The sequence below is a fragment of the Panthera leo genome, chromosome D2 (assembly GCF_018350215.1).
Source record: "Panthera leo isolate Ple1 chromosome D2, P.leo_Ple1_pat1.1, whole genome shotgun sequence".
Lineage (NCBI taxonomy): Eukaryota > Metazoa > Chordata > Mammalia > Carnivora > Felidae > Panthera > Panthera leo.
Window position 1 is genome coordinate 70147217 of NC_056689.1, and position 14984 is coordinate 70162200.

At 46.2% G+C, this 14984-nt stretch overlaps 2 protein-coding genes across 11 annotated transcripts in view; both read left to right on the forward strand.

The window, feature by feature from the left end:
- CASP7 (caspase 7) overlaps positions 1-11389 on the forward strand; it is a 29876-nt gene extending 18487 nt beyond the window's left edge. For all 3 annotated transcript variants that reach the window (XM_042908946.1, XM_042908945.1, XM_042908947.1), the window contains exons 3-7: positions 4371-4507; positions 5193-5321; positions 6324-6499; positions 6857-6986; positions 10476-11389. In XM_042908946.1, coding sequence (XP_042764880.1) covers positions 4371-4507; positions 5193-5321; positions 6324-6499; positions 6857-6986; positions 10476-10699 — 796 coding nt within the window. In that variant the 3' untranslated portion in view covers positions 10700-11389. The remainder of the gene's footprint in view (positions 1-4370; positions 4508-5192; positions 5322-6323; positions 6500-6856; positions 6987-10475) is intronic.
- A 1616-nt stretch (positions 11390-13005) lies between these two features.
- PLEKHS1 (pleckstrin homology domain containing S1) overlaps positions 13006-14984 on the forward strand; it is a 35022-nt gene continuing 33043 nt past the window's right edge. For 6 of the 8 annotated variants that reach the window (XM_042908934.1, XM_042908938.1, XM_042908936.1 and 3 more), the window contains exon 1: positions 13006-14340. The gene's annotated coding sequence lies outside the window, so the exon portion shown is untranslated. The remainder of the gene's footprint in view (positions 14341-14984) is intronic. The other 2 variants (XM_042908935.1, XM_042908943.1) reach the window with 2 other exon arrangements.

The following is a 14984-nucleotide window of genomic DNA, read 5'->3' on the forward strand; positions in this document are numbered from 1 at the left end:
CCAAATGTGAGGCTGTACTTAATAATCTCTGCAGCAACCTTGCAGGCAGAATGGGCAAAATGGAAGTGAAGGCCTTGCTCTCACTGGAGTCTTTGAAGGGAGAATGGGACAGAAAGGGTGCTAATCCCCAGGAGAGGGTGCTGGGAAGCCTCGAGGCTAGTCAGTGAGGGATTCTGATCTCTTGGACTCTGATTCTAGCAGAATGTATCTATTATGCCGTGGGCTTCGGTCCACATTTTTTTTTTTTTTTTTTTTTTTTTTGTCCTGGTGCTCTCTCCATCTTGACAGCCCTTTCGTCCTGTTGTCTGTCCAGTGACATGCTTTAACCCGGTCACAGGGGTTGCTTCCCCACAAGTTAAGCTGCAGATGGAATTTTCCCAAGGCCGGTGCCTCTCTTAAGAAGATGAAGTCAATGGAGTAGAATTGATTGCTCTCTAATACACATTTGGGATCTGGAAAGACCTGGGTTTAACAAAAAGCTATTTGGGGTTAGAAGGAAAAATAAACGACGGACTCAAATCCAGAAAGAGGAAGGAGATACTCCTTTCATTTTGAAAAATGAGAGTTCAAGTTAGGGGCCGGTAAGGTAAGGGAATCCCCTCCCCTTTGAAATATTTACCAGGGATAAGAATCACATTTCATATTCAATTTTAAGGTACTTTTCATAACCATGGAAATTTCTTTAAAGTGTATCTATCATTATTCCCCTTTTGTGTTCCTTTTTTTAAAAATTGATTTTCCAAATCCTATTCTGATAAAAGCCGAGTCCTTTTTTTTTTTTTTTTCATGTAACTTACAACCAAGCCTGTTTTTCTTATAAAAGATGCTCACTGGCATCTTTTGTTTTGCTCATCATTGGGGATGGGCTAATGACAGCTTTAAAAAAAAAAAACCACAGCACATTTATTACTTGGATGTTCTTGTACAGTTTGTTTTAGGATAACTCATATAGCAGAAGATAGAAGTAGAGTCTTATCTCTTAGAGATCCTCCAGCCTGCTAGACTTTATGCTGGTCTTATTTCGGGTCTTTGAGTGGCCTTAAATTAGCTAAAGACCTGTCAGGAGGAAATGAGAAAATGCAGGGAGAATTTTAACAAGGTCCTGGCCCATAGTAAGCCCTGACAAATGTTAGTTATTATCAGTACCTATGGAATGGCCATAATTAAGCCACCTGCCCCAACTTCAGAGGCATCAATTGAAGACCAAAGACTTTGTGTGCATATGAAGGACTATGTGCAGATAATCTGCCTCATGCACAGAGGACACTGTCAGTGTGGGTCGTTGACAGGGAATTCAGAAGTAAATCCTACGCTCCCATACATGGCATGCCCTTGAACACCACAGAAGCTCACTTTGCTGGTATTCGTCTCCTCTGAGCTTTTATGGAGGCCCGGGAGGGGAAGAAGACTCCACAAGAGTATTTGCTGCCCATCAAGTCGGCCATCTGATTCTGTGACGGTCACAGAAGGCTGTTTTCCAGGAAGGGGGCTCGGTGCTCTGTGAAGGGTTCCCTTGGGCAGATTCTGAGTCTCAGTCCAGTGCTGGTTTGGGCTGCCTCCCTGGGGAAAGAAATGTGGAGAAGAACGGACATCACCCCCCTAGACTAGACAGAAAAAGTAGGGAAGAAGAATCGAGAGATGGTAGAACAGATCGAGGATGTTTTTCTCTGAAAAATCAGACGATATCACGGAAGAAAGTTGGCCTTATTAAAAGTGGAGGATAAAGTGGTGTAGCGGTTGAAAAACAGCAATCGGCGTCTGGAGATTCGACATAGAGAGCTACTCTGTAATCTGGACCCAGGTAGGAGGGGCGACGGCAAAGGCCATGTCCTTCCAGAGACTCTGAGAAACTACAACAGTGAGATTCAATGAAGTCTGGGGGGGGAAATACCCTTGGGCCTGCATTTGTCAGGTACCAAGCTGAGTTTTTATTTTCACTCTACTCCTAACAACTTTTGATGACAGTTTTGCGACAGTGGTGGATGAGTCTTCTAACAGATAGGCCAGGGTGTGGGACTCTGAAACACCAACATGGGATGCTGACCGTCACCTGAGGCCGACGTGTTGGTCTCACTGTGCTCATCACTGCCTGGCTGACCTTGAACAACCCCTGCCTCTCTGTGGACCTGTTTCCTTATCTGTAAAATGAGGGGATAGGACTTGATTCATTCATTCACAGAAGACTTTTTTTCAACCTAATTGCCCTGACTAGAACCTCTCCTGCAGTATTTAACAGAAGTGGCCAGAATGGACATATCTGACCTGTTTTTGACCTTAGGGGGAAAGCGTTCAGTCTCTCATCATTAAGTATGGTATTAGCTGGGAGTTTTTCATAGATGTCCTTTTCCAGTTGGATTAGTGCTATTGTAATCCTAGTTTATGTAGCATTTTTACCATAATAGGGTACTGTATTTTGTCAATTTCTTTTTCTGCATCAATGGAGTTGATTATATGGTTTTGTCCTTTATTGATATTATGGATTACATTCATCGATTTTTGGATATTAAACTAACCTTGAATTCCTGGGATCGATCACACTCGGGGATGGTCAATAATCCTACAGATTTGACTTGCTAATATTTTTTGAGAGTTTTTGCATCTATAATTATAAGGGATATTGGTGTGTAGTTTTTAAAAAAATATATTTATTTTTTATTTTTTTTTAACATTTACTATTTTTGAGAGTGAGAGAGACAGAGCATGAGCAGGGGAGGGACAGAGAAAGAAGGAGACACAGAATCGGAAGCAGGCTCCAGGCTCTGAGCTGTCAGCACAGAGACCGACGTGGGGCTCAAACCCACAAGCCGTGAGATCATGAACTGAGCCGAAGTCAGATGCTTAACCGACTGAGCCACCCAGGTGCCCCTCCAAAAAATATTTATTAACGGATAACTTATATGCCAGGCATTGTTCCCGGGACTGGGGACGCAGCAATTTTTCAGAACAGATTAAAAAAAAAAAAGATCTCTTCTATTGCGGAGCCTATATTCCTGTGGATGACTGGCACGGCTGCTTTCCACCCACATTTGACCTTTTTTTCTGTGTTCTCTCAATGATGCTTCATGTTCAGCCTCAGTGCCCATGTGCCAGACTTCTGGAAAGCTGGATGGTCAGTGTTTGGAGATTGGAAGGGGACTACTTTCTTTTTTTCTTTTTTCTTCTTTAAAGTTTATTTATTTATTTTTGAGAGAGAGAGAGAGAGAGAGCATGAGCAGGAGAGGGGAAGAGAGAGAGAGGGAGAGAGAAAGAGAGAGAGAGAGAGAGAGAGAGAGAGAATCCCAATCAGGCTCCGTACTGTCAGTGCAGAGCCCAGCGTGGGGCTTGAACTCACAAACTGTGAGCCTGAGCCAAAATCAAGGGTCAACATTTAACCGACTGAGCCACCCAGGGGCCCCAACTTGCTTTTTTTTTTTTTTTTTTAAATTTTTTTTTTTCAACGTTTTTTATTTATTTTTGGGACAGAGAGAGAGACAGAGCATGAACGGGGGAGGGGCAGAGAGAGAGGGAGACACAGAATCGGAAACAGGCTCCAGGCTCCGAGCCATCAGCCCAGAGCCTGACGCGGGGCTCGAACTCACGGACCGCGAGATCGTGACCTGGCTGAAGTCGGACGCTTAACCGACTGCGCCACCCAGGCGCCCCCCCAACTTGCTTTTTTAAGTTGCTGCTCCTTTTGTCCACCTTTTCACGTAACTGCTTCTACTATTAGGTATTAGCGTTTTCTGTATGTGGATTCTTCCATCCAGTATTATATTTGCGAGATTTGTTTATGTGGCTTCTTGTTGTCACGGTTGGTTCATTCTCGTTCTGTAGGATTTCATTATATGCATATTCAGTTTATTCACTGCACTGTAAATGCACATATGGATAATTTCCTGCTTGGGGCTATTGCTAGACAGTACCCCTGTGCACGTGTGTAGATCTTTCCTTTTTTGCAAACATATTTACTCTACTTTGGGCGATAGCCCCAGGAGTGGAATTGCTCTGTCATAGGATGTGTTTTAAGTTCAGTTTTGGTAGATTCTACGAGTTTTCCACCACGCAAGTCCAAAGTAGGTTCCCACAGCAATGTATGACAACGCCAGGTGTGAAACACGGTCACCAGCACGTGGTGGCCATCCTGGTGAGAGTGTCCCGGTATCACACTGTGGTTTTAATTTGCATCTCTCTGGCATGTAGCGAAACAAGGCAGGAGATCCCGTTCGTTTTAAATATGACAATTAAACAAAACCATCTGCCCCCCTCGGGCCTTTTTTCTTCACAGATACCGCAGCTTTCTTGGGCACCCCTTCCCTGCTAATAATAGAATCCAGAGGCCATTTCCATCCAAATGTCTTCCATAGCCTCTGACTGCCTTTATATTTCCCCAGTAAGAAGAAGAAAAATGGCTCGGGAAGATCAGTCACGACCACCCAGGACAAAGTGCCTGCATATCAGTATAACATGAATTTTGAGAAGGTGGGCAAATGCATCATAATAAACAACAAGAACTTTGACAAAAAGACAGGTAAGTGTTGTGGGTGTAGGCTAACCTCTCCTGTTCCTTTCCATTGTCTTCAACTTGTATCAGACTTTGATTGGAGAAAGGCAGTGCCCATCTGCTATGGCAGACAGCCCCCCATCCAATGCTATTTACGTGTCTGGGGGGAAGGGATGTGAGGACGCCAGAAGCTTTGGAATCGAAGGTCCCACCATGTGCATTATCTGATGCAAGACTGGGACCAAAGGGCTAAGAGTCAAGGGGAGCCTTTTGGCCCCAACTGGAGTTGCCATGATGAGGCTCACCTTCTGTGGGTGAGCTGAGTAACCCTCTCCTTTAAGTTTGCTTCATATATCAATTCCACATTAAAAAAAAATTAATGTTTATTTCTGAAAGAGAGAAAGAGTGCAAGTTGGGGGAGGGACAGAGAGAGAGAGAGGGAGACATAGAATCTGAAACAGTCTCCAGGCTCCGAGCTGTCAGCACAGAGCCCGACGCAGGGGCTCAAACCTGTGAACTGCGAGTTCGCGACCTGAGCCGAAGTCGGACGCCCAACAGACTGAGCCACCCACGCGCCCCGAGTTGCTCCCTTAAATTGTGACCTTGGGAGCATTTACACAAGAGCCAGCAAAGCTGCACTTAGTCCTGACAAGGCGATGCTGGCAGGCAGTTCTCAGCCCGGGATTGCTCATCGTGGGCTTGATTCCCACAGGCATGGGCGTCCGAAACGGAACAGACAAAGATGCCGAGGCTCTTTTCAAGTGCTTCAGAAACCTGGGTTTTGACGTGGTCGTCTACAATGACTGCTCTTGTGCCAAAATGCAAGATCTGCTGAAACAAGGTGCGTGCCTACCCCCTCCCTCTGACTCCTTCCTGTTCCCAGGAGGGGCAGCACGCCAGTGGGCTCAGAGATGGGGGGCCGCCTTTGCAGGACAGAGGGATTTCAGCCTGGGCAGCCTTTCCTTCGTCTGGACTACTCCATCCCTGTCTGCAGGCTAGGCGGGGTCTTTCAGGAAACTTAGATCTCTCCCTAAAAAGATGAAATGTGCTCATAGGACAGCAAATGATAGGTTTGGGATCTACAGAACAGTTCCAATTTCAAAGAGTTAATTCGTAGGGAAGGAACAAGTCTGTATCATTCTGTCCAGAATGGAGTTGAAATGTAAACTCTTCTCTAGTCCCCATGTATTTCAGAAGTGTTATTTTTTTGAAGCTTCTGTATTTCTTTTGAGAGCAAGAGAGAGAGCAAGCAAATGTGCACATGAGCAGGGGAGGGGCAGAGAGGGAGAGAGAGAGAGAGAGAGAGAGAGAGAGAGAGAGAATCCCAAGCAGGCTCACCCTGTCAGCCCAAAGCCCAGCACAAGGCTGGATCTCACAAACTGTGAGACCATGACCTAAGCCGAAATCAAAAGTCAGACGCTCAACCAACTGAGCCACCCAAGCACCCCAGGAAGTACCTTCTTTTTAAAACAGATTTTACAGATGAAACCAAGGCACAAAATGGTTAAGTAACTTGCCTGGTGTCACAGACCTAACAAGCAGTAGGGCCATGCCCTTCAGCACCCCAGTGTGCTGCCTTCCGGCAGCTGCCTGAACCCCCTCCCACACTTGGGGCGCACATCCTCAGGAGGCAGTGCCATCTTGGTTTCAGACTGAGTGAGAATTCTAGAGTTCTCCGTGCCTCTCGCTTCTCTCCACTGGTCTTCCTTCTCTCTGGAGGGGTGCTCCTGCCCCTGAATACCTGTCCCGACAGCAGTCGCTGCCAGGCTGGGAAGGAGGACCCTTTTGAGGTCCCGCAGGACTTACGTCTTAACCTTTCAATCTTCCAATGGCTTGCTTGCAGCCTCTGAAGAGGACCACAGAAATTCGGCTTGTTTCGCCTGCATCTTACTAAGCCATGGAGAAGAAAATTTAATTTATGGAACAGACGGCGTGACAGCGATAAAGGACTTGACAGCCCATTTTAGGGGGGACAGATGCAAAACTCTTCTAGAGAAACCCAAACTCTTCTTCATTCAGGTAACCCCCATACTGTCGAAAACAGGAAAGGATTACAGAGTGACTTGGGTCGGATCACTTTTACAAACGTACGTGCTGTTTCGGTCGGGGTTTGCAGACTGGGGTTTTGGTTTTCTACCTCTAAATGCTTCGCATCTGTATTTGCATCAGACCACGGATTGTGAGGGCTTCTTTAAGACACTGCAAGATTTTCATTGGCTCTGGCTTACTAATTCGACACAGGCTTTGTTCATTTATTTATTGATCAAATTCTTGCCGAACCCGCCACGCATAGCCCTCGGCACCGGGACGCAGCAGCGAAAAGCACACGCGTGCCTGTTCCCGACTCCATGGAGTGATCTCTGCTTTGTTACTTAGGCTTGCCGGGGGACCGAGCTCGATGACGGGGTCCAGGCTGACTCGGGGCCTATCAATGACACAGATGCCAATCCCCGATACAAGATCCCCGTTGAAGCCGACTTTCTCTTCGCCTATTCTACAGTCCCAGGTATCAAGACCATGCCACTCCATCAACACGCAGGCCTGGGGCTGTATCCCTTTCCTCTTGCTGCAGTGCTAAATTCCCTAAAACGCAGTAGCTTCCGATATACAAGTGGATTGTCTTCCGCTTCTGGAGGTCAGAATTCCGAAATGGGATGGCAGGGCCACATTCCTTCTGGAGGCTCCAGGGGGAAAATCCGTGTCCTTGCTTTTTCCAGCATGTTTGGGTTCCCTGCCTTGTGCTCCTCTTCCTCCAGCTTCAAAGCCAGCGATCTCACATCTCTGTGACTCTTCTGTGAACCTGTCCCTCTCTCTGACCACAGCTGGGACAGGTTCTCCTCTTCTCAGGACTCCTGGGATTAGGTCGGGCCCACCTGAGTAACCCAGGATACACTCCCCCCTTACTTCCGTAACTGTGATCACATCTGCAGAGTCCCTTCTGCCAAGTCAGGTACCCTGTCCATGGGTTCCAGGGCTAGGGCGTGGACGTCTCCGGGGGCCATTGTTCTGCCTGCCACAGAGATGTGTTCGAGTTTCTCTCCAAGGAAGCTGAGCCCTTCCATTTAAGTATCACTACTATTATTGGTAATAGTAAAAGCAAACATTTCTGTAGCACTTACACCTTACAGAATGTCTTACAGAGTGTCTCTTACCTCTTATCATCCTCCTAATAATTGGGTAGGTGGTTAGGAAAGGTGTTACTGTCTTAATTTTACAGACTAAAAAAAAATTGAGCTGGGGTGAGCTTAAATGATATGCTCAAGATCCCAGAGAGATTTTGGTATAAAACTATAGCAGTAGCTCAGACCGGGATTCTTGACATTGTGACCCAGAAACAGGCACCAGAAAATGCCAGGAGTGAGCAAGCCTACCCATTTCCCAAGCTCCTTGTTTGCCTCAGTTCAGTAGAATTCCTTCCTGTGCTTTAGTAAAACCTATCACTTAGAAATGCCCTGTGGGGTAGTAGTTTGGTCAAGTGCTTGCTACAGAGGTATTGGTTGGTTACAGTAAATAGGTGTGTTTGGAAAAACAGCTCTGGCAGGATCTACAGATGAGGTTTCATGAGAATGACAGCTTCACACGTTTTAAGGATCACGTGAAAAAAAAAAAATAGTTTGGTCTTCCTGCTTTTGAGAGGGAGGCAGTGGCACGGGGTCATCGGTCTGGGTGAACAAACCCAAGGTAGAGCTGTTGGTGTTCTGAGCAAGGTCTGGCAGAAGTAGGGGAAGAAGGGTGAACTCCAGGGAGGCTGGTGAGAGAAGCGTTCATAAAACGCCACCGTAACCGAGTCATGAAAAATCAGACAGCAGGGGAAGGGAAAGGTGGCTTGCCAGACTGAGTGCCAAGGGGTCAGAGGCAAAACTCAAAAGGCTGGACCACAGGGTGTGTTAGCCTGTGGGCTGCTGCAACAAAATGCCACAGACTCAAGGCAGAAATATATCTCTCGCCGTTCTTGAGGCTAGGAAATCCAAGACCCAGGTGCCCGCCATTTTGGTTTCTAGTGAGGGCCTGCTTCTTGGCTGGTAACCGTCTATTTCTAGCTCTGTCCCCACCCACATGGCAGAGAGATGGTGGAGGGAGAAGGTCTCTTCTGATCAGGACACTAATTCTTTGGGATTGTGGCTCCACCCTCATGGCCTCACTTAACATTAATTACCTTCAGAAAGGCCCTATCTCCACATCTAGTCCCATTAGGGGCTGGGTTCAACACTTGAGTTTTGGGGGACGCCGTCTATAGCACAGGATGTGACAAGGCACAGCACGGATTAAACCTGGATAGGTAAACAGGGAGGCCCCACCGTGGGGAGTCCTGTGTGCTATCCTAAGCGGCCTGAACTTCACCCTGATAATGAAGTGCAATGGAACTATTTCAGGTAGGAGAGTCACAGGGTGAGACTGGCTCTCTGGAAGACCATGTAGGTCAGGGGTTAAAGGACATGAGTGCAGGGGCAGTACTGAAATGGAGGTGACTGTCCGTGACCAGCCTCACTAGTTCATTGTATTGAACGAGATGCGTTCCGTGAGCCCTTCTGAAAGTGAATTGTGTTCTGGTACTACTAACACCATTGGGCTTAAATCCTTGCACCGGTGGTTACCAGTGCGCCGCGGGAAGAATTCTAAGTGCCTCGATCATGTCACAGAAAAAGGTTATTTCTGCTTATTGTACAATTATTCAATAAGCGATTGCCATAAATTATAATGGTCTCATTCAACTGGTGAGACCGCTTAGGACTAGGGGCACAAATCACAGCTTGTCATGGAAGCCAAGGGCGACTTTATTTTGTTGCATGCTGTCCTTTTAAACCGGAGGGAATGGGGGTAAGTGAGGGGAAGATTCCCTTGCCCTTGTATGGAGGCATCAGCAGGTCCCTGGCTTTACAGCTCATGTTAAGATATGAGACAGTATTGTCACTTTTCAAGTCACAGGCAGTCACAGCACCGTAACCCGAACGTCCAGCCCAAAATAACAATTAAAACCCTGAACCTAATTTGGCTTTCCATTTCTTCTGATCCCAGATCAGCCCCGCTATAGGTCTAAGGTGCTAAAGGGGCCTTGATCCTTCCCCTTACTCACCTCCTCCCCCATTTGCCAGATCCTTTTTAGGTTCTCCCAGAGCCAAAGATGGGAGGGAGGTGAGTTAAGGTAAACTCCGGGTCCCATAGTCACCTGGCTTCTTGCGCTCTGAACCTGTGAAATGCTAAAGGCTGGGTGCTTTCTCCTTGGGCACTTTCCTGAACTGCTGGGTTTCCTGGACCCTATACCTCCTTGGCTTTGGATTTGCGTCTCCATTCCTCCCTGTGCGTCGTGATTCCTTCCTCCTCTTCTGGGCATCCTCCAGGGCACTTGTCCAGCCTCTTCCTGCTGAGGTCTCCTTGTCCCTCCAAAAAATCGTGTTGGACAGGACCCAGGGAAGACTGAGAGCCAGACTCTCTCGGCCACAGACCATATCGGTCCATGAGAAGCACACCCCTTGCCCTTGTGATGGTGGCCTTCCCAGAGCTGCAGGCTCTCTGGGCTCTACCCATAAGGCAGTTGGTCATTCAGCCAAGTCTTACTTTCAGATTTCTCCATGAGGAGCTTGGCTCCAGTTCTGGGTCCCCCAACAGCAGGAACACATCTCAAAATTCTCTGAAATCTCCTGCAAATTCCTCTCTTGTGAGGCTTGGATTGGAAAGTAGCTCTGCCCCCAGAGGACAGCGAGGAGTCCCAGAGTTAACAAAATGCTTCTCCGGCATTTCCTTTGAGCACTTGGGTATTTGATATGCATCCACGCAGGAACACCAGGCCTTGCGTTGAGCATCTTTACGCAGCCTTCTAAACCTACGATGCGTGCTCTCTGAGCACACGAGCATAATTCTCACCGGGGACTTGCACGCAGAGAAGAGTAAGATAATTTCAGAAAAGCAGGTGTGGAGGCCCCGTACACCAGGAGCTCATTCTTGGTGGTGCGGCCAGGCCAGCCAATCTGATCATCTCCTTTCTGTCTCGTTGAAGGCTATTACTCATGGAGGAACCCGGGCAGCGGGTCCTGGTTTGTGCAGGCCCTGTGCTCCATCCTGAACGAGCATGGCAAGAGCCTGGAGATCCTACATATCCTCACCAGGGTGAACAACAGGGTGGCCAGGAACTTTGAGTCCCAGTCTGATGACCCCTACTTCCACGAGAAGAAGCAGATCCCATGTGTGGTCTCTATGCTCACCAAGGAACTCTACTTCTGAAAATAACCATCCCAGGGATGCATTCTAGCCGAAAAGCTACGGATCATTCGTTCATGAGTCTTTTTTTTTTTTTTTTTTTTTTTTTTTTTTTTAATGCTCTTGAAATACCAAGAAATTCTAAAGGATTTTAATTTTAGGAACACTTGTTGATTCAACAGGAAGAAACTTTTCTGGTGCTGTCTTATGTACCTATGTTTTGGGAGAGTTTTGTTTTTGTTTTTGTTTTTTTTACAATGTTATCCATTTGATGACTTCGTAATTTCTTCTTAAGACTAATTTTCTGTTTGTATTTTTCTCCTTGTTGTCTCATTTAGTACATACAACAAAAACGACCTCTGCAGATGACTCTTGGCTATGCCCACCATGATCAGTGGTGACACGGCAGACAGAGTCCTATTTGCACCTGGCAAAGAGCGTTCCAGTGCTTGAGAAAAAGCAGTGTATGTTCACCTGTATTGCAGAAAGTGGGTATTGAGTGTGATTTGAGTGATTTTTCATTGGCTTAGGGCAGATTCTCACGCAAAAATTCCCAGAGAAGTTAAAGGAGAGGGAAAAAAAATCAATGAATCTAATACATATCAGACAGAAAACAGAAGCCATACTAGGTGTTTCAATAGAGGGGTTTTAATAGAGGAGATTGACTTACAAAGATAATCAAAAAGAAGCCAAATAAAAGGAATCTGGTACCACTGAGGGCTATGAAAAGGTGTGGTTCCCTTAATCCAGAAGCCGGGGTAGCCCACAGGAACTGGCCACATGGGCATGGTGGGAGCTGCCTGGTGAGAGCTGGGATCACCCAGGGATAGTGGGGGTTGGAGCCATGGCACAGACAAAGCCCCTGCCTGAGATGGGGCAATACCAGCCGAGTCAGATGTGGAAAAATACCCCAGCTTCATCTCTCCCGCCCTGAGTCTCCCCCTGGCACCCTACCCTACCAGCATTACCTGGAAGCCAGCTGGCAAGGGCCCTTGGAAATGTGATTTCATGCGGTACAGAGCACAGCAAAGCCTAGTGAGGCAGGGCAGGAACAAGAAATGGATATCAGAATGGCCCATAATGTGAATATAAGTCATCATATTCCCTGATGTTCAGCAATTCCTCCATTCAATCATTTATTCATTGCGTTGTCAGGTAATCTACGTATTGCCCACTCTGTGCAAAATAATCTTTTTTTAGCTTTAACATATACCTGGAACTTGTTAGATTATTCCAAGCCTCATTCTGAGTAAATTTCTTGTTACCTCTAATTCTATTATGTGGGCAACGTTTATGGCAAAGATTCTCGCACTTTGTTTACAAGGTTACTTTTTGAATTCTTGATAAGTTACTATTCTGCCTAATAACTGGTTAACACACAGATGTTCATATTTATTGATTAAAATGTGGTTGCTTAATTCCTAACCTGCTCAGTTTGCTTTCCTTCTAAAGTTTTTTATGGCAGTGGAAAAATGGGAAAACAGGATACGAATTGACCTCACTGACTTGACCTCAACACATAATATAATTCATGTTTCTTTTGACGCTGGAACACCAATAGAACAGTAAGTAAGTCATCACTTAGGAAGCTCAGAATCTTCATGTAAAAGGTTAGTTAGCTTAGAAAGCTGGTTGCAGTGGGCTACCATTTATTAATTTGGCAACAAAATCAGATGGAGTAGAAGTATTTTCTATATCAATAAGAACATTAGGGCCAGTGTATTAGATTTGTCTCTGGTTTCCTGCCATCTAAAGTATACCAAATGTACGAAATTTAAGTGTAGATCATGAATCAAGAATCAACAAGCATTATTCCTCTCTTTCTCAGAATTCACCAGCTGTGTGTTCTTTGGAAAATAGACCGTCCTATTTAAGGAGCCTCTCATAGAAATAAATGTGCCTAAGTGCATTGTGATTGGAAGTAAAAATTACAGCACTCTAGTTACTTATCTTGTAAGCTCGCTTAAAGATCCCAAATGTCAGGGTTTGGGGCTTTTTACAAAATTCTCTGAGCGATCATAGGTATTAAGGTCACAAATAATGAACATTCCTTCATGTCCTTTAGACACGCGGCGCGGTGTAAATGGCTGTTAAGAAAGAGCCTTCATCCTTGAATACTTCATTGGGCAGACACTGCTTATCAACATCCGAAATCCTGTTCCAAGTTGGTTATGTGCTCAGTCACACCTCCATTCTTAAACTTTTCTGATCCTTTTACAAACCAAAGTTCTGATAAGCACTCAAACCTGGTGATTACACATTCCTAGTTGTCATTGTTATTTAGAATGCAGGCTGCCCCTTGCAGGAGGAACAGGCAAAAAGCACCCTGCAGGAGGAACAGGCAAAAAGCACCCTCTTGGCTCATGAGGTAGACAGTGCACGTGTGTGGTGTCCTTGCTGGGACAATGGGCTCAAATCAGGGTTTCTCTTTAGTTTCTCTCAAGGTGCCATCAGCCTGTTTTAAGTGTTAGCTATTAATAACACTCGCAGTCCGCTTTAGGCTCTGCCCTGAGCGTTTTCTCTGAGCAAATTTCCATAAACCATCTAAGCCTATTGTGTTTATGAATTGCCCAAAATAGGTCTCAGAGTGCTGGAGTTCAGTGTATTCGCATGGTTTAAAGCCTCGAGGAAAGAAAGGCTTTTCTGTGAGAAAGAAGATGATGTCTTCCGGAAGGGCACAGAGCCTAGGCGACAAATTATTTTGTCCAGTCTCGCAGCCCATCACCTGAAATCTTGTCACCAGCGACTCTGGTAACCGGAGATTGCCTTTGGACTCCGTAGGAGCACACACCTGCTTCTAGGCCCTTTTCCAGCAAACATCTGGCCAAGTGAGAAGGAGGTGGTCACTGGGTTAAAGCAGCAATTCATCTGTGTCATGAGGCAGGGAGACAAATTAACAGCAGCCTAGATATCACTACTTTCTGAAGGCATGTGACCCTTAAGAGTTCTCCAAAGATACGCAGATCGAAACACCAAAGCCCTACTAAATGCTGGGTGTTGGATTAGGGGTGGGGCTGAAAAAGATGACCAGGAAATGATGCTTTCCCCAGAGGAGGTTAACAAATCACGCCAGTAAAACAGTGGCTATAAAGGAGTTGTGCTCACATGACTCTGGAATGCAGATAAGGGGGTGTCCCACTGCTTGAGGATTCCGAGAGGGGTTCCTGGAGGAAATATCAAATCCTCTTTCATTTTAGGCACCCCAGAAAGGGTGAGAGGAGGCAGTACAGAAGGGGAATTTTTTTTTTTTTAATGTGACTTTTTCACTTTAGAGGTTCTCAAGCTCTGGATGCCTGAGAATCCTAGGGGTCTGTGTATGAAGCAGATTCCTGCACCCCCATCAACCCCCGATTGTAATTCTGTATTCCTGGAATGGAGACCAGGAATCTGCTCATTTAACAAACCTACCTGGATATTCTTATGTAGGGGTTTTATACTAATCTCAAAAGTCTCCCTTGCAGATCAGCAAGGCCTAAATGAAACAGCGGGAAAAGATCACCAAAGGGCCAGCAACGTATTGGCTGTTCACGAGAGCCGGTGTCTTAGCTCAGGCTGCTGTAACATCACCGTGGAGTGGGCAGCTTAACCAACAAACATATGTTTCTCACAGTTCTGGAGGCTGGCTGGGAAGTCTAAGATCAAGGTGCTGGCAGATTCCGTGTCTGGTGAGAGTCCACTTCCTGGGTCATAGATTTCACCTTTCTGCTGTATCCTCACATGACAGGAGGGATAAGGACCTTTCAGGGGTCTCTTATGAGGGCACTAATCCATTCATGAGGAGCCTACCCTCACAATCTAATCACCTCCCAAAGGACCCACCTTCCCATGTCACCATATTGGGGGCCAGGACTTCAACATACGAATTTTAGGGAGACAAACATTCAGTCCATATCACCTGGCTAGGCATCTTACGCCAAGATTGAAGAGCAAAGGATCCAAGGCACGCATGTGCTCGGGAGTACAGACCACTTGCCCAGGAACTTCAGAGGCTGTACAGGAGCCTCAAGGCCATGGCAACTTTTAGAGGAAGCCCATGACATGTCAGGAAGGAGCAGATGGCAGACGGCTTGCAGTGGATGGGTCCAGGTGCACTGCTTCTCCAGCTGCTTTCAGCAGGCACACTTCTTTCTTCTTCCTCTCCAATCACTTAGGCAATCATTTCTAAAGAAGATAGGCCACCCATGTTTTCCCTCCTCTGGTACTTCATGGGTACCACAATGCAAAACACTCCCTTTGACAACATTACTAACATGTTTAAAGGAACTTCCCTCTACAACACCTTTCATTATGAATACATTAGAATACAGTA